The sequence below is a fragment of the Triturus cristatus genome, chromosome 5_2, assembly GCF_964204655.1.
Source record: "Triturus cristatus chromosome 5_2, aTriCri1.1, whole genome shotgun sequence".
Classification (NCBI taxonomy): Eukaryota; Metazoa; Chordata; class Amphibia; order Caudata; family Salamandridae; genus Triturus; species Triturus cristatus.
Genome location: NC_140588.1, coordinates 463,451,730 through 463,471,643, shown reverse-complemented (window position 1 = coordinate 463,471,643; position 19,914 = coordinate 463,451,730). Strand labels below are relative to the sequence as shown.

Below are 19,914 nucleotides of genomic sequence, written 5' to 3'. Positions count from 1 at the left end.
GTTCCACATACTCAATCTTACGTATATCAAACGATCCATACAAAGGCCATCGCAACTCAGGATCCTTCTTGGTATATTTCCTCCACAACGTGCTGTACATTATGGAAGAAAGACCATGCTTCACATACATATCCCTATTAGGAGTCCCCTCTGGGGGAGCTGGAGCAGATTCCTCGAGGTTCAACCGGTTACCCAAACAGCAGCACCACTTACGGAGTGCGCTAAAAGCAGGCATGCTAGGAATAATGCAAAATATGCAATATTATCAAGTAAAAATGGCACTTAATCGTTGCGCCGTTCCAAGTTGACACAGCTCCGGAGAAATTTCTCCACATTACCTGCCTATATGTGTTGCAACGCATATATTTTCACAAAGACAAATTCAAAATATGACTAGTCACCATCAATCAAATTCAAATAGCCAGACCAGGCTTCAAAACTCGGAGCAAGTACCGTACAACGGTTCTTACCAATCAAGAGTCCAGGTTCCAACTGCCAAGCTCCACAATCGCCCAAACGGCTCTCACGGCAGGACCGACAGAAGAGGTCTCAGTCGATGACCGGCGCCACCCAGACGGTCAGCTCGGAAGGGAAGGAAGAAAAACCTCGGGATGCCAGGGCTAAGACGCCGCTGGCAGTGATCACGTCCCCGGCCAAACTCCTCACCTTCGTCGCGACCAATCCTTCGAGCATCCGAGTCGTCGATGAGCCCCACGTGACGGGCGCCAATTGATGAATACAAGCCCCAGCTAGGCCCGCAAGAGACAAGGGTTCGCTCTTCTGTAACGAAATCTATAAGGAAGTTGGCACGGAAACTGCAAAGTACAAAGACAACGTTTATTAACCCTTAAGGGTGGTCCTACAATCCACACAACACTCTTCAGTATTGCAAGGAGTAGCACACCGAACTTGCGTACACAGTCCCCTTTTATACACAACAGAGGGGCTCATGAGTGGGTGGATACCACATGGAGTCAAAGAACATTACCATTTAGGGTCATTCTCGATACCAAATCAATACATGGGCGGAGTTAACACACTCCTTAGGCCCGTGAAAACACATGGTCAAGCAAAGCTAATTATAACAGATGTGGTCAAGTCTGGGCATGCGCCAGATGGACAAGAGAGAGCTATTTATAACTGTTGCTAGGCAGATTACAAGAGCAACTAACACAGAGGTCGGACTCTCCTCGTGGTGAACACATGGCAGCATGTCAATACAAAATGGAGTCCGGACTTCGGCCAACATAAGGAGGAAAACACGATAAAGGGGAAACATTAATGTTTTCAGTAAATGCTTAATCACATTCTGCCTTAATTTACAACAGCGGGGTACATGAAATGAAAAATAGCATTTGTAAAATGCACAGCAACCTCCAAAGAGGGGTCCCGGCGCTGGGGGCCGTCGGGAAGATTAAGCAAGCTATTGCCCAGAGTCACATGGTGCTGGGCTTACCTGCGGCCAGCACCAGGGATTGAACCGTGAGCCCCCGTGGTCCAGAGTCTGGCGCCCTGACCGCTGCACCACACCTCTTCCCTGTGCTCTTGGATGAGGTAGATTGTAGACACTCAAATCCTTAGTTTCCCTTCCTGCATCCTACTGGGGCTACCCAACCCTCTGACTTACCCCCTGAAATCCATGAGAGGACGGCAGATCAGAATTGTCTAGGGGGCCGCCCTACAAAATGTACTCTCACACTGGGGAACTACGCGCATCCCGATTCATTTAGGGTGGCTCCATCGTCTATGGTATGTCCTTGGGATGGAAAAAATCACACTCACATCTAGCAGTGGGGGGGGGGCCATCATACCTGGATCTCTGGAAACCTTACATCTCTTTCCTGTCCCAAGAGTTCCGGGAACTGACATGCCCTAAGTACCTGCGGGTTTCGTGGCTCTTAGATCTGCCCGATGGCAGCGGGCCCTGGTTAGAGCCTTAAGGTGATGCAGAATTGAGACGAACAATGTAACCAATCGAATGGTGCATGGGGGAGGGAGGGTCGGGGTTCTGATTGATCAGGTTTTTTTTGCCTTTGGTTTTATTTACGTTTTGCTAAGACGCTGTATAAGATGTGTCATTTAACCTATAACTTGACATAAACGAATAAAAATATTTAAACCTAAAAGTGACGTTCCTGTGTCGCAATGCCCTTGTAAATATGCCCCTTAGTTCTTCATTAACGATTCCTGATCCTTTGAGCTCAAACAGATAAAGTAGGGCAATATCGAGCGTATAGTATCTCTCATGTCTATTGTGTCTCTGACCTCTAAGACTGAAGATAGGCTAGACAACCTGCCATACTCCAAGAACACCAAACACGGCAAAGGGAACACATCGATAGGAGCCAAACTAGAGCACCTTCTGTATTAAAGATTCTTTCACAAGGTATAAGCCTTTAAAAGCTCATATGAAAAATGCAGCAATTGTAGTGGTCATCACATTATATGATAAAGAATTTGCAAATAATTTAAAAGTGTCCACACCTTATTAAAACACATTTCTATATCTCTGTACCACTAAAATGTCTTGCTGTCCATAAAATGGAATGAATATCTCAAACACTGTTCTTTTTATTTTCTTTCAGGCCCTGCCGTGAGATATAGTGAATTTGAAGTCTCAAGGCCCAACCCTCCACCTCTGATAGGACAGCACACTGTGGAGGTGCTCAGGGATACGTTGGGATATGAAGAGGCTGACATCAAGACACTGCTAAACACAAAAGTGGTGGCACAGCACCAAGTGAAATGAAACGTGTCTTCACCCTATTTGGAAAATACGGGTTTAATTCTTAGTCAGTGAATGAAGAATTTACACGAGGACCATGCAATGCACAATAAATACTTGGTTTAACTTTTTATCTAGCAACAAGCGAATTTTATCTGTAAAGATTATACAGATGTGATTGCCATGAAGCAATAACACAGTTGGACATATTCTATTATGGAAGTTTATTTTGCAGTGTAGAGTTCTCCTTGGCATATGCCCATTTCATCCCAAGCAGAAATGAGTATGGAGAAAATATTTGTACTTATTTTTCACTGAGTCCCTTATTTTTACCTTTTTAATGATCTTGCTTGAAATCTAAAAATTCCAATGGGCTAGGCATGTTCCCTTGAAAAAAAAGAATACTACTCCTCCAGTGACTCAGCTATAAAAATGTTGGTGGCTACTGGCTGTCTTCTGATCAGAAGGAAAGAAGGCACTATACAGCCCTCCCTTAATACATACCATAACAAAACCACTATATGAAGTCTTGTTAATGTATTCACATTGATGCAGCAGTAGGGATATGACAAGATTCACACATAATGTATTTCTTTGCCGTCTGACGTGTGGTCTAATGGCAAAGCTGCTGTTCTGGATTATTTAGTGGGTTCAAATCCCACTTTTTTAACTTGACTGAAAAATGTGTGATTCTCTGAAATTCTGTTAAGCTTTTTATGTAAATGTCATTGTGGAATTTTAAATGTTTAGGTCTCAAATGAATGTACACCCTCTATATCACTTCACATCATAACCCACTGAAATTGTATAATGAATGTCAACATGCTTTTCAAAATGATTGTTCATGTCACATTAACAATTGATCCAGAAGCTGTTCCTCAGTCAGTTATGAACTAGAAGTAACTGCTAGTAACCTTAGGTTACTAATGTGAGGAGCTGGGTTTTATTACACACAAACCATGCTAGTGTTTTGTCAATAAGGATTCATTTGTAACTAAGTCCCAGGAGATCAGTTACTTCCACACAAATATGCAATGCACGGGTACCCAAAGCCCTGAAAAATACTTATGTAACCATTGCCCTAAAACTGGGACTAGCAAAGGCGCTTTTGAATATCTGTTGTTCAAGCTCAGTTATTTGAGAACAACTGATCTCACCACTGCTATGTTCAGAGGCCAAATGTCTTCCTTGTCATTTTTTACTTTTTAAAAGAATGCTATTGACGGTGTTGTACCTCAGCAGTACCTCAGTTCCATCAAGTATCCTTCTCATGAGCCTAAGAGTGCATCACGCACCGTGTGTTCCAATTTCTTGGCTGTGGGTCCTAACTTGCCATCCTATTCTTCATTTCCTAATCTTATTTCTTGGAGGATGGCATCTAGAGGTATTCTAAAAATTCCTTTGTGATGTTTTCCACAATATCAGTACACCATCCTGTTCTTGGAATTTAAATTGAGAAGAAACTGACTAAAAACCGAATCTGGTCAAGTATGAAGTGACCATTTTCAGATCTAAAAAGAATAGAAATAAGTATTTCAGGGGCTTGTTTCACTCCTTGTAAATCAATTGGCCTTTTCAAATTTACACAATTTTTCATTTAGTAGCATTGGCTTACTGCATACAACACTTGAAATGCCATAGCCATAAATTATGGCAGTTCAAAAACTGTGATTTATGGTCCCAAACTAAATGAAAAAACAATCACATGAATTTAGCCTAGAAGGCCACATTTTGTACCTAGGCAACTGGTTCATCTCTTCCCTATCCTGGTCTCATCGCCTTGCTGAAGTTTGTGGCAGCAAAAGGGCTCAACAGAATCATAGGCAGGATTGTGGCTAGTCAAGTGAATTGTACACTAGGACACACACAAGCAATGATCGAATGAGTCATACTCTATGAACGTACTCAGAGGTGCAGAGCTATGGGCTGCCCAGATCACCCTGTTGCAGTGAAAGCTTTTTCTCTACTTGGTTTCTGGGCCCATATATCGGGTTCTATAACATTGCCACTTCACTCAGATTCTATACTTCACCCACAGTGGCATTGGTCCTCCGATGGACCTTGCTTTGTCGCAGTGAGAGGAGAGAAATCAGTGTGTCAAACTGTTGACCACACAATGACAACCAATAATTAGTAGCCAACTCACAAACCAGTGATCACGTTTAAGTATACTACTCTCAGACTATGACTCTCTCTAACATGCAGTAGAAATCAGATTATGGTAAGCACAGTTTCTATGGAAATAACATTAAGACACATATAATATAAGACTCAGAAAGATTTAGATAATTGGGGTTTTGTATTAAAGATCCAAATTCAATGCATATAAGTAACATTTTAAGCAGTTCAGTCATGAGTCTTGCAGCTCATAGTATAAAACTACACATTTAATCTTAAGTAATTCCAGGTCTGGTCCCTCACCAGACAGCTCTAAATTGTCCAGCAGGCAAGTTCATCGGCAAAGAGAATTAGGCAAGGGCATGAAAAAGATAGTTCAACAAGCAAGCTGAATCAGTAGGAATTTGAGAGAGAGATTCCCTCCCTCCTTCTTGGAAAGTCACTTTTTATACTCCACATAGTTCATCTCTAACATCAGTTGTCACCATACAGTGGTCTGATCATCATGTGACCATTCTTCAACTCATCAGGTACAAAATTGATTCTCCAGCATATTTTTCAATTAAGGTCATGAGAAACGATTGTCCATTCCGTCCACACAAGTTAAATGACAAAGAGCTTATTTACCTTGTTGCACTTCATGTATTGAGTCGAAAGTTCAGGGTCCCATGATTTTACTCACAAAGAAGTAAGAAGAAAGTATCTTGTCCTTTAAGGGATGCAGTGTGAATATTTTGAAGAAAGCAACACTGTGAAAATGTAACAAGAGTGTATCACATCAGGCCATGAAATAATGCAGGCCGAAGGAAAAAGGCAATTCAATGCATTTAAAGGCAACACTTTTTACTTGATAAAATAAACCATAATTAGGTTCAAGCATAATGAAATAAATCAAGCATATCATATAAGGAAATATTTGTGATGTTTCTTAGTGATTATTGCATAGAAATGCCCAACTCAAATTATGGCCAACTACCAACATTTTAAAAGTACATACCTGCAATCTGTTCTTAAAAATCATTATAATAAAGTTTTAGGAAATGTAACACTCTAATAATGTCAAGCATTTATGCTGAAGGTTTCAGTCATATACAATGTAAATTTTAACTTGTACCAACTTTTCATTTGCTATGGTGCATTACAATGAAGGCAATGGAGATGCTAAGTCTCATCATTAATATTTGAACAATTGTGTGTAAAACTCATTTGTTACATAGATATATTACTTTATATTAATAATGTGTGTTATTTTGCAACATAGAAAGCTTTTCCATCAATAATAGTTCATAATGACTTTGTTGAAGTAATGAGATAATAAGGTAATAAACGTTAAATACAAAATTCTAAAAATCCAGCTAGTTCTACAAATCAAGTCAATGCACGGACAGAGGCAGACTGGAGCGGTTCTCCAACTAAGCGGCATGCTCATTGGCATGCTGCTCGGCTGACCAAGCCGGCCCACTTCACTTGATGTAAACCCAATGAGTCATACCTCACTTTGGAAAAATTTGTCAACATGTTTTGTTGTGTGATATTTTCTCTCTATTTACAGTCGTGGGAACCAATACATGCTGTTAAGACTGTCAGGCTCCCTCCCACTTACAGGGTGCCTGGCTGGGCCCCATGTAAGTAATTACCCTTCCCAATGCTCTTTTTGACTCACTTCCTATACTGGTGTGCACCTGACCATTGTGACAGGATATAGTAATAGATTCAGGCCCTGATGAGACTCCCTATTGCTTGTGGGCTCAAAACGCTGCTGACACACATTTAAAACGAACCATTGAACCCAATGTTATAGAAGGCTGTTAATAACTATTGTATACCTACCAAATAGTCGTTTTTATATAATTTGAAACCTCAGTATATGTCACGTCTTGTCAGTTTGATATGTTGGTTCTACTTTCACTTGGGCCACCTCACACTTCTTTCCTGATTCTACATTGATTTTTAACATAAACAGTATTGCATTTTATTCTTTGGACTCTGTGACTCTTCTGAGTTTGCACCTCTTTACCCATGACTAATGCCCTTGTGCATAACTGTTATTAAGTATTCCATGTTTTTCTGAGGGTACCATTGTCTTTTGATATATAATATATACCCTGGTTCCTTGTGAGTAGGGTGGCCCTTGTTTTCCTGAACGCGCAGTTCTACAAATCAAAGCACACTTTTACAGTGCTGGTACTTCAGCTTTACTCTGTATCAAGGTTATTCCTCTAGAACTGTGTAAAATGCACATTAGAATTTCATTGTCAAAATTGTTTTTTCTGTCCTGTACAGAATGATCAGCTTTTTTGCTGCATCAACCCCTTCTAAGCTGGGATCAACAAAACAGAAGCTCTGGAAAAGTTTCTCTTTCTGCTCCAGGCTTTCACTGGAGGAGTGTGTCCTGCTAGATACAGCTTGGCAAATTATGACCACCTGATGGGTGCTTGCTGAAAAGAATGTCAGCAAGCACATTACACAACCACAAAAAAACAAGGAGTCTAAGAAATTAAGACTCCCCAAGGAATACGTCCTGCAACGAAACAATGGCCTTTCAGATTCCTGATAAAGAAGACACTCATTTAGCCTATAGGTAGAGCTCCCAAAAAGTCTGACAGGAAAAGGCCTAGAAACGACGCAACCTCCATGTAAAAACATATTTGAAAAACAAAGGAATGTACAATGATACATTTTCACCCTGTCATGTGTGCAAATGTGATTACTTTTTTTGCCCTGGCCAGAGCTAAGGACCCTCCTTAGAACAATTATGTGTATAAATGGGTATCAGCAACAGTGAAGTATGCACCTGTGCCATAGCAGATAAAGAAGACATTTACAGTCTTCTCTTTGTATACTCGTTAGACTATCAGTTAGGAACTGACACCCTCGGATTCGCCTTCTTCATGTTTAAAGATGAAGAAAGAAAAACAAAACAGGCAGGCAGCATCTTTCCTGATAAAAGCGAACAATGTCAGACACAGATGGATTCTGCAGCCTTAAACATCACAGATCCCGCTCGGCCCACAGAACGCAAATTTTGAGAGTGAGTAAATATAATCCATTTATCATGCTGACGTGAACTCTTGGAAGCTCCTTTCATGGTGGCACACCGTGAGGAGAAAGCTCTTGGCCAGATGAGTTACAACTTAGAAAATCCAGGACAACCTACACTGAATGCCAGAGCCGAATGTACCGGTGGTGGCGCCTGATGACAATTTTTTTTGACCCCATGACCTCCTTCTCCATGGATTCCCTCACTCCCACCCTCCAACAGTGCCCCTCATCTTTCCATAGCCCCTCTCTCACATACATTTGATTTGTTTTACAGAGCTGCTTGGGGTTGGCTTTAGTAGTAAGAATGTATATCTACTCGAACAAACCCTATTTAGCAAAATTAGAAATTGATAATGAAAGACCGGGGAAAAAACATAACATTCTAACCTATGCTATGCAGTTTACATGCGGCTCTTTGATGACAGTTCATAAGTCACTGTTCTATATTAGTATTGTCACTCATGAACTGCTATAACATAAGGTTCTCTGTGATAAAAGCAGAAACCCACTTAACTTTCCACTTAAAATACAGTTTTGTGATCTACATGCACAGGTCTTTGCAGTATTCACATTAACCCTCTGTGCTATTTTATGATGAGGCAAAAGTGCCACTAGATAAAACTCCAATCTCTCTCCAGCAGGAACATTATTCAACATTAATCACCAGAGTTCTCTTGACATATTTATTGCTGCCTGAAAACTGTGCACAAGGAACTCTGCAGCAGGCGGTTTTAGAAACATAAGTTAAGCACCAGGTGCTACTGCACCAGTTGCACCGCCCTAAAGCCGACCATGCTGAATGCCCCTGATAGTCCACAATCAGCAGTTTGTCGTACTTGCTTGTAAAAAGTTCTTTCTATTATTGTGTATTTACCACATGTGAGAGCATAGTGTGGTGGCATACAGGAACGTTTTGTTACCTTTTATAGGAACAATAGGTGCTGCCACATTTGTCAGCTCTCTATCTGGAGCCATTGGAGAATGCCTTTGTGTAAACATGCCTGCGCATAAGGCTCCGCCCTCTGCACACGTTAGCCTTGACTGCTATACAAGCTTGATGAATTGTAGAATATTGCTGCTCAAACGTTTAATTGTGGTGGCCACTCAGAGTATAAAACACACATCCTCTGTGACGTCTTTGGCACTGGCATGTTTCAGAAACCTTACTTAGAGTTTAGCAAACGGGATACTCGGTCACACACGGAGACAGCAATAGTGATCTTTGCGAGAAAGCCTCGCCAAGGGACACCAACTGGTGGCCGAGTGAACTTGAACCCACGTGCAGCACCCATAACAAGAACCTCAGGATCATCATCGAAAGCTAAACGGACATGACCGTACAAGTAAGAGCAGGCACTGCATCCTGCTACATCTTTGTTATAATAGACCTGTGCCTCGTGCAGTTTGTGTAATGGAATCTAACAGCTGTCAGATTCCAAGTGTTTGTTTAAAGGGGTGTAAAGTTAAAGTTTAAACCTACCTGTGTTTTAAGTGGCATTCCCATACAACAATCTTCTAATAGCTCCCAAGGAACACCAGAAAAAATGACACACATGCCCTCTTCACTTGAAGTTGGGCTACGATAAAACCCTCTATGCTGGAATCACCAAGCAACTCACCAGAAACCTTCAACCATCCAAAACTTGGCAGCCGGATTCATTCTCGATCGCCCATGCAGATCTCACATCAAACCACACCTCAATGAGCTCAACTGGCTTCCAATACACAAACAAGTCAGTTCAAACTCCTCGCTCACTCATTCAAGACACTACCTGCCTTTACCTGCCTACCTGCAGAGGCGTGCCTCCTTCCACCAACCACACAGACACCTCATCTCTGCCAGGCTCCTACTCGCACTCATTCCATGCATATAGACAACCAGGTACGGAGGGTGGGCCTTCTCATAAATCACTTCTAAAGCATGGAATGTCCTCCCACTTCACATCTGGGGCCTCCTCTTCTTTTCTTGACTTCTGCAAGAAGCTGAAGACATGGCTAATAGACTAACCACCATGTCCTAGGCAAGTATAGGCACATACACCTGTTCAGTGCCAGTATACAAAAGAGCGCTGTACAAATACACATAACATAACATGACAGATGTCCAGTCTGCCATATTACAAGTTCTTTGTAGCCTATGGCACTTGTAATTAAATGGAGAATCCCATCAGCCAAACTCTACTTAAGGCCCAAATCTCTATCTAGACTTAAAGAGAGTTCTGCCGGAATGCTGAAGGCTTGCCAAGAGTCACCTTGTTGAGTGATCTGCACCCAACACTGAAAGCAGTGTATTCTCAACAGTGACTCTGGAGTTTGAACTTTTTGGTAAATCTTCCAATGTGCAATGTTTCTGTATAGTGTGTTAGTTTTGATTTTTCTATTTGCCGACCCTCTGATCATACTCAATCTCTCTGTTCCCAGATTTTCTTTACTTTTTTGTGGCTTTTCATTTCAGATTACTTGTCCCATGTTTGGAAATGGTCTTTCCAGTGGGAGTCACCACTTATCAGCGAACCACTCTGATTACGATATTGTTAATGACACATGTGGATCGTACAAGCCATGCCTTTAAAAACTTTTGCAGTGTTTACTCTGAAATGACAATGAACGTGTCCAAAGCTACGCACCTGTAGTCTGACCCTATACCAGAATGAAACCCAGGACACATTTGTTTATTTTATAAAAAATACTTATATTTGTTCTGTACATTTTGCAATAAAACCTTAAAACTGCATCACCTTAATATGTGGCTGTACTCCTAGTATTTGTTTCATGAAAAAACATAGAAGTGTATTGTTTTATCCTGTGTAGAACATGCTCATGTTTATGCCTCAAAAACATTTCTTTATATGAATCCCAGCAAATGCGCATTTATTACCTAATATAAGAATCCATTATTTCTATATTTAAAACTTGAATTTTCAGATAAAATGAACCATAACACGCTAAGAACTGAAACTTTTTGATTTTTTTTTTCAGAGTGTGTTCTTACACTGTGCATGGTTCAGCACAAGGCTGGTTTCATGGTGTCATTCCCACCTGGATTGTGTTGCAGTTGCAGAGAGCGGGCATAATGCGAGCTGGGATTGGAAGATAGCCATACCTAAAGATAGCCATAGTGAGAGATTATCAATTCACAAAGGCCAGACTGGTTAAGAAGACAGAGCATTTGTTTTTCATGTGAACCACCACTTGTGGAAAAGCTGAAGTACCTACTGACTGTAAATTGAGTCTGAAGCAGCCGATAATAGATATAAGGCTCAAAAAGCAATCTAAGTCCTGAGTCTCACAATGTTGTAGATATTGAAGGAGACAGACTCCCGGAGGCCTAATGGCATTTTAAGCTAAGAATATAATTGGAATTGGTAAATAGTAAATGAATGTCCAAGGTGTTTAGGGCATTTTACAAACTGGGTGAATTGAAAAAAGGAAGGCTTTAGCTGACTTGCAGACATGTCCTTTATGTTAGAATCTTGGGGTAGGTTTTGCTTATTGATTCTGTTTATTCTGGTTTCATTTGTAATGCTATAAGGAGTGTCTAAAGACCTCCTGCCATTGACTGGTAGGTTGTTACGGCCTTTAAAAAAAATCTTTCCAGTCTAACCTCAATGTTACAGAATTGTTAACAAGTGTTACTTCTACCACCCTGCAACCTCTAATCGAATTCACCGCTTGTCTGCGGCAATGCGACATTTACACCTTTCTCATACAGGACCTTTGAAGTCATGGAAGGCTAAGATCCAGCTGGTCCCAATTTCAGACAGAAGATCCACATCCCTTCAACTGCTCTGGAAGGTGTGTGCAGTCTGAGACTCTGAGAATCATACAATCCAGCCGCCATCACATTGGACACGGGTATTACGTGAGATCACTTTGCATCATTTAGTGTACATCTCTCATAGGCACTGAACAAGATGTAGGCTGTATTGAGAAGTTAGGAATTAATGTCAAGACAATTTTGTGGTACTTGGCGTAGAGCAGTAATTTTGATTTAGGAACCTGTACTTCTACCAATATCAATGAACTGTGATACTCCTTTTACTTATTGTGTCAGTTTGATATGCGAGTTGATCACTCTGTAATCATATAAATGACAACACCCTCACCTACCATTTCGAGCAGTTATCAAATTTGAGGCACCTATTCCACACTCCTATCCACAGTCGATATATATGTACGCAGTCACTGGGCTGCTGGTTGTGGCAGGCTTCGATTCAGCAGCAGGGCAGTGATGTGCCGGCCTGAGGATGTAAGCAATGGAGACAACAAATCAGTTTTTTGCAGTATTGCAGATTCATATCATCATTCAAATACAAATCAAGTATGTCTAGAGACAGATGAGTTTGATGGAAGAACCAGGGTACCACTGATAACTATCTCAAATGGACTTATCCTAGCTTTTTGACTAGAGTGCTACATTTAAAGCATCAGACCACTCAAGCACAGTTTGCCTACATATCTTAGCATTAATTTTCTTTCGTGCCATTGAGCCCTTCTACTCTCCCAGAGGACTAGGAATGGTAAACACAGAGGAAACGGTTGCTTGATTCTTAAAACTATACATAGTTCCTGGACTATGGATGACATAAAGTGGGTACCATTGTTGCCTCTTATCTGGAGGGGAATTTCAAACCACGTAATCAAATTCTTTAGCTGTTTGTTGCCTACAATAATAGCAATAGCTCAGTCACACACATTCTTCCCGCAAACATGCACCCTAAAACTATTACATTCATATAAGAACAGCATTAAACCATTTGTATAAGATCAATTTGAAAGTGAACTAAAAATCCCCTTTGAGGTGTGTAGGTAGAAAGGTGATTTTGTCACCCTTCCAATGTTGTATGCTTGGCTAGAGGCACATCACTTTACAGTGCACGTGGGCAATGGAGGAAAAGTAGGGGGCAAAACAGTGAGCATTTGTGGCATTGTTCGGGACAGGTAAGGTTTTAAAATGTTCATTGCTATGCCTTCCTGTTTACATTTTCTATTTGTTAGGAATTCCTGTGAGTTTTTTTCATTGTTTTCCAATTTTATCAAACCATTCTAAAAATCAGTGGTTATTAGTGCTTCTCTCTGGTGCACCATATAAAAACCTTCGGAATGGTATTTTTCTAGTTTTTATTAAGAACTTTAAGACCCAAGAGGGCCGGCCAAACAGTTCATGCGCACTTAGGGAGTGCAAACCACTCATTCCCTGCTTTGGCCAGCACCGCCCTGTCACTGAATACAATAGGAAAAATAAAATGATAATAACAATACGTTATTATCATTTTATTTTTCCTTTTGAGGTGGTCCACAGGCCTTGAGGATGGTCAAAGGGCATTATAGTGACTTACCATGGCTGGAAAGGATCTACTGGGAGCATACATCACAGAAAAGGGCATATGGGTAGGGGGTACACTTATACTGCTTTAACAGTACAGGGCACTGGAGTAGTAAGATCACAGCAAAAGCTGGTGTTTCCTGATCTCTGCTGAAAAGCAAATATGCCCTTCTGTAGTGCTTTATGGGTTATAATCGGTTTAACATAAAAAAATCAGAAACCTTATCAATTAACAAAAATAAAAAATAATCTGTGAACCAGAGAATCATTCATCATGGATATAGTAATTTACTAACATGCATTCAATGGGGATTGTTGGACCCTGACCTCTCTGCTGGGTAACCTCCAAACGTTTTGCCTTCCCTCCTCCTATTTTGCTGAATTTGTTTTTGTTGGCTTTAGGACTCTGCACACTATACCACTGCTAACCAGTGCTAGAGTGCTTGTGCTTTCTCCTTTCAACATGGTAACATTGGCTTACACCTAATTGGCATATTTAATTTACTTTAAGTCCCTATTAAAATGGTACATCATATACCCAAGGCTGGTAAATTAAATGCTATGAGTGGGCCTGCAGCAGCTACTGTTCCACCCACGTAAGTAGCCTTTTAAAATATTTCCTGCCATTGAAGCCCGTGTGTCCAGTTTTTGAATGTACCCAGACCTAAACAGCCCATAGGGCATGGTGCGCTGTAATTCAAAAGTTGGACATGTATTTTAGGCTTTACACATCCTGGTAGTGAAAAACTCTCAAATTCATTTTTCGCTATTCCATGGCCCACCTCTCCCATAGGATAACATTTAGTTACCTTATTACATTTAATATGTGATATTGTTTGTTGGAGAGCAGGTAGGAATGTCATGTCTGGTGCCTGAGGGATTGTAATTTAAAACCCTCTTTAATGGTCAAGTTGGATTTTAATGTCACAATTCTGAAAATGGCACTTTTAGAAAGTTGCCAGTTTCTTGTCCTAACCATTTGGTGCCTACAGCCTGTTTCCTGGGTCATATGACTGGGTGTAGTTGGCCTTTGTTTATTACTCCCAGACAGCCACTATAGAGGATCTGGGTGAGAGGGGCAGAGCTGTCACCTGTCACAGTGCACTTCAAAGGCACTGCTACAGCTCATACACAAAGGACTTCACATTAGTCTATTGGCCTTCTGACAGACTTGGACCAGGGCAGGGAGGCAGGAAATTCCAGACAGTTCTGTAAGGGAATGACTCCAGAAGTTTCTTCAATTTCAAAGCGAGCACCAGGTAAAAAAAGGAGACCCCCAGACCTACTCTTCAGTACATTCGTGGACCTGTGGATACCACAGCCTGCCCTGCAACCAGAGGATTGACCTGCTGCCTGAGGCCTGTCCTGCTGTCTGAGAAGAAATACTAGACCTTAATCCCAGGCTAAAGTGACTCCAAGGGTTTGCTGGCTGACCTCCTGTCTAAGCTACAGAAACACAACACGCTCTAGAGATCTCCCTGCAACTGCCCAGCTGACTTGCTGCATTGGACCTGCAATTGGACATGCCTGAGCCCTTCAGACCTCTGCTGGCATGAGTTCCTGATCCCCTAGAGGTGCCTCCCAGGCCTGGGACCCTAGGTGTGGCATCAGTTGAGCTACTCCTTGAAGAAAGGGAGAAACCCTGAAGTTTTGGGCTCTTTCCAACCACGAATTGGCCAGTTCGCACCAAGATCTTGCAACCTGCGCGATCACCAATGTGAAGGCCTAGGAAATCCAACTCTTCACACTACAGTGACTGTCAGTGACGACCGGCCACGTGAGATCTGCACTGCAAACTACAGCATCAACAGCCCTCTGTGACTACCAATGTGAAGCTCCAGAAAAAAACGTCTGCGATGCCTGAGAGGATCTTTGTGCTACAAAGGCGATCATCCTGGATGCCCGGCCAGCTCTTTGTGCTACAGTGACGACCGTCTGCACTGCTCTCCCTTCTTCTTACAGCCTCCCCCACTGTGAAAATAGCTCTTTGCACAATACTTTAGCAGTGAAGCCCACTCTTTATCATGGTCAGTCTGAACTTGTGACTTTCACCCAGTCTCGCTCAGTCAGATAACTGCAAGTGGCAATTTGTGCTTTTAGGTGCTATTCTTACCTTAAATCTTTGAAATTGAGTATCTCTGCTTATACTGTTTGGAGTTTTGTCAATTTGGTGTCAAATAATTTATTAAATATTACTCTATTTTTCTAAATTGATGTTGAATTTTTCATGACTTGTGTTTTCATTTTGTTGCTCTTTAAGTGCTGTATAAATACTTTACACATTGCCTCTAAGTTACGCCTGACTGCTTTTACGCCAAGCTACCAAAGCGTTAAGCACAGGTTAATTTAGTGACTTTAGTGACCAGTTAATGAAAGGTCAATCAACCGACATGTAAAAGTGTTCACACAAAATTGTCACCCAAACACTAAAAATACTCTGTTTACCTAAGTCCTAAGTTACCTGTTCTAAGTGTGGTATCCATCTGTAAACCTATATGTATCTCTTTTCACATGGAAGCTGTTAGACCTGGCATCCTTTAGGGTGGTCTTCCCCTGGACATTTTGCCTTTTGCCTCCATGTTTTGCTGATTCTTTTGTTTAGTCTAAGGCCTCTGAACAATTTCCCACTGCTAACCAGCGCTAAAGTGCATGTGGTTCTCCCCTAAACATGATGACATTGTAAATGACATTGTGTATACCTGTCAGGGGTTGCAACTAACTTGCATAAGGATGCACAGGAGCAGAATGATGCTAAGCCCCCTATGCCCCGCTCGGAACTTCCCGCCGGATATTAGGACTCCTTGCAGGTAAGTTCCAAAGAAGGGAAAAGGGGAATGGGACGAGAAGAGACAGCTCCAAAAACTCTGCCAGGCCTGCTACGTCTTCTATCGGTCTTCTTTCTGGTCTTCTGGCTAAAACATTTTTATGCAATTTATAATCTGTACTTCTGTTTAACTTACTGTATTTTTATCTATAGATAACTTATCTTACCAGGAAGGCTTTGGGAGCTTGCTACTCTTCTTACTTCTCTTGTGCGATGTTTTACACCAAGTGAAGTCTTCACTCTGTTTCTTTTACAGGCTGTCTCCCTGCTTGGTTCTGCACTAAGAGGGAGTGAGAAAAATAGGGTGAGTATGTTGCTAACTATAGGTATGGTTGTGATGCTATATGTCTTTCTTGTTCCTTCTCTCCACTCACGAGGTTAGAAACTGGTGAAGCCTGGTATATTAGTCTCTGGATGATTGATTCTTGGAGGTCAGTTATTATGAAATCGGGGAGAAGGGTTCTCCGTTATGTCAGCTGTCTTTTTAGTTATTTTTCCTTAATTGGAGTTTTAGACCTGTCACCCGATTACTGCCTCCTATAAATACATGTAGCGATATTCCTTTTGTTCTTCCGCTATTCGGAAATGTGATTTTAAATGCACGCGTTTATTTTACGCAACCGCGTGAGTATGACTCCTTCTTCAAGAATCGAAAACGGAGTGCTAATGAGGTTAGCCTCGTGTTTAGTTTCTTTTTCTTTTAACTTGCTCGAGACCGCATTTCCTCGGTTAGCGTGAATGCCTGATTACCGTGTCACGCTGCATGAGAAAAGCCAGCGTCGAGTTAATTGAATACTTGACAGGCTAAATTTAGAACACGTCAGCGGAAGCCTCCAACTGGCGGTTTCAAGGGGTGCCGGTTTAGCGCTCTGAAACAATGTTGACGAGAGCTCAACCGGAGTCTTTGTTCCAAGGAATTACATTGTATGCTTCAAAGGGATTTCCCAGTCAAGTGCAGCGTCTGAATAGATAACGCTCGCACTTGAATACTCTAGTCAGATCAGAAATTACTGTGCTTGCCAATAATGTTCATTACCTATAAACCTACTCTATAATTAGTAGTTTAGAATTTTCTAACAACTGTTAAATCTTTTAATGAACTCGATATTTTTTTCTCTCAGACAATATTATTTAACGAGAATGAATTAGGCTGACGTGTTTTCCTGAAGTGTATGTAGACCGGCGCTTACTAACCCCGAGTGAACGCTTCTACCCTAACTATCTTCCACGACGCTTGTAAACAGGTGTTCCTCTCGTGATTTCCTCAGTGAAGTGCACTGAGGAATGTTGAAGAACATTCCTCAGGCAGTTGATACAGAAAACACTAGACTGCTAAACAGCGGTATGCTGTTGCAGTATTGGATAATTGGCAGCCATGTTGGAATTTCTGCGATGCCAGCAATTGCTCCAGCTAAAGAGGTCGTTTGTGCTTGAATGGTTTTGTAAAGCAAAAATAGTAGCCACAATGGAATTAGAGGGAGGAAACCTCCCGTGATTCCTGACAATACCTGAGTGGCATATGTGATTTACTGTTAAGTCCCTTGTAATGTGGTATACCATATACCCAGGGCCTGTACTTCAAATATTCCTAATGAGGAGCAGCACTGATTGTACCACCCACAGAAGTAGCCTTTCAAACATGTCTCAGGCCTGCCACTGCAGTGCCAGTGTATGCAGTTTATTGCCACTTCGACTTGGCATTTAAAACTACTTGCTAACCCTTAACCTCCCTTTTAATTACATATGTCACCCCTAAGGTAGGCCCTAAGTGACGCTAAGGGCAGAGTGCCATGTAAGTAAAAGGTAGGACATGTACTGGTATATTTTGCATGCCCTGTTAGTGACAAACTGACCATTTCATTTTTCACTACTGTGAGGCCTACCGCTCTCATAGGCCAGCATTGAGAATTCCTCAATACACTTTTGAGCTGTGATTCCTGATCAGATAAAAGTAGCTTTTTCATGTGTGATATGTTTGGAATCATAATGATAAATTCTCCTTACGGGTAAAAATGGATTTAACATTATTGTTTTAGAAATGCCACTTTCAGAATGTGGATATTTTTCTTTACTTACCTTTCTTTGTGCCTGACAGCATGTCTTCAATACACTTCTGGGTTGGGTCAACAGCTTCACTTTGTGAAGTCCCTCTAGACAGCCACAAATACAGGAAGGTGAAGCTTATCTGAATCCTGAGCACTCATCTGCATTCTGATGGGTCTTCCTGGGCAGGGAGGAATGCAAGGGTATGACACTTACACTTCAATGGGCAGTGTCCTGTCCGAACACAAAGCACTGATTTACCCCCCACAGGTAGCCTGGCAGACAGGATAGGTTGAAAGGGTTCCTTGTGCACCTCAGAGAGATATTTTAAAGTCACACCCTACATCAAAGGCATTTTTGGGTATAAGTACTGGAACTCTGACCTCCTAAAATAGGACACTTCTGGATCTTGAACTGAACCTCTGTCAAGAATAACTGCGTGCTTCTTAAAGGATTCAACTGGACTGCTTCTCTGGAAGGGCTGCTTTTCTGCGTGTTGCCCTGCAGCCTGCTGTTCTCTGACTCTGCTGGAAGGACTCTTACTTCCCTCCAAGTGATCTCCAAGGGATTGCTGGCTTTCCTCCTGTTTTCTGAAGTCTCAGGGACCCAAAAAATGTTCTAAAATTCTGCTGGTGCTGCTGGACTCTACCTTCTGTGAGTTCTACCCTTGCCTGAGGTGCCCCTTCATGTTCAGGGACTCAGCAGTGGGTTCTGCAGCTGGTTTAATCAAAAGCTGACGCATTGCATCAACTGCTTGAGAAATTATGCCGCATCGCCCTTTGACGCCGATGCAGATGCTGCCTGACGACAGTGATTCCACAGTCTGCGCGGTTCGATGATGACGCTGTGTGTGGCTTGAAGATGATGCATTGCATTCACTTCATCTGAGCTCAATGACTACGTGGAACCCCCTTTGCATGACTCGACAACAACAAAGTTGACTCTCAATGTCGACAAAACCTCCAACCTAGTTATTTTTTTAGCGTGACCTGTCTGGGTCCTGTAGCCGGCCTGCTGTCAATAGAAGTCGGTCTGAACTTTGGATTTGCACTAGTCTCTCACGACCTCAAGTAACCTTTTGACTACCAGTGACTTCTAAGCACTATCTTTGCATATAATCTTTAAAAAATCTTTTTATATTTTTATTTATTTTTTATTTTAACGGACGGTAGATCACATTCAGAAAATAAAGGAAATGAGAAGACACAGCAAAAAACTAAATTCAGTCATACTAGCCATATAAATAAACAATAATACCTATACATTTAAATACGTCCAAAGAGCATCCAAATGCATTCTGAATAGCATCCTAATTCTTTAGGTATTTCCATATTCGTTCAAATCTTTGCAGTGAGTGAATAGACCTAGCTTTAGCCAATGCACGTTCTCTTTCATAAATATCATGCATAAGAGCCAGCCATTCTAATAAAGTAGGAGGATTAGGGGTAATCCACTCTCTCGCAATACAAAGACGGGCAGCTACTAATACAATAGACAAAAAGCTCCTGATAGCAGGATTGTCACACACCTTAAGCCCCAGCATAATCTCTTTAGCAGTAAAAGACAGATCGAATCCCAAACGGTGACCACCATATTGCGTAACATTCTACCAAAAATCTGATAACCGAGGACAGGTATAAAACATATGGAGAATATCAGCTGCCCTTTGGCCGCACTTAGGACAATATGTTCTATTCCCACCCACTCGAGCAGATACCTGCAGTGTTTGTTACCATCTGCTGATTTTCTCCGGAGTATAATATAACATACAAATAGTATGAAATTGTTGCAGCTTTAAGTTGATAGAATGTATAGAGTCATCCAGTGTATCCAGTG

General features: G+C 41.6%; 1 protein-coding gene across 1 annotated transcript in view; it reads left to right on the top strand.

Moving 5' to 3' along the window:
- Window positions 1-6,184, top strand: part of SUGCT (succinyl-CoA:glutarate-CoA transferase) — a 3,154,468-nt gene extending 3,148,284 nt beyond the window's left edge. The window contains exon 14 of the mRNA XM_085607431.1: window positions 2,586-6,184. Coding sequence (XP_085463557.1) covers window positions 2,586-2,749 — 164 coding nt within the window. The 3' untranslated portion in view covers window positions 2,750-6,184. The remainder of the gene's footprint in view (window positions 1-2,585) is intronic.
- Window positions 6,185-19,914: the final 13,730 nt, after the last annotated feature.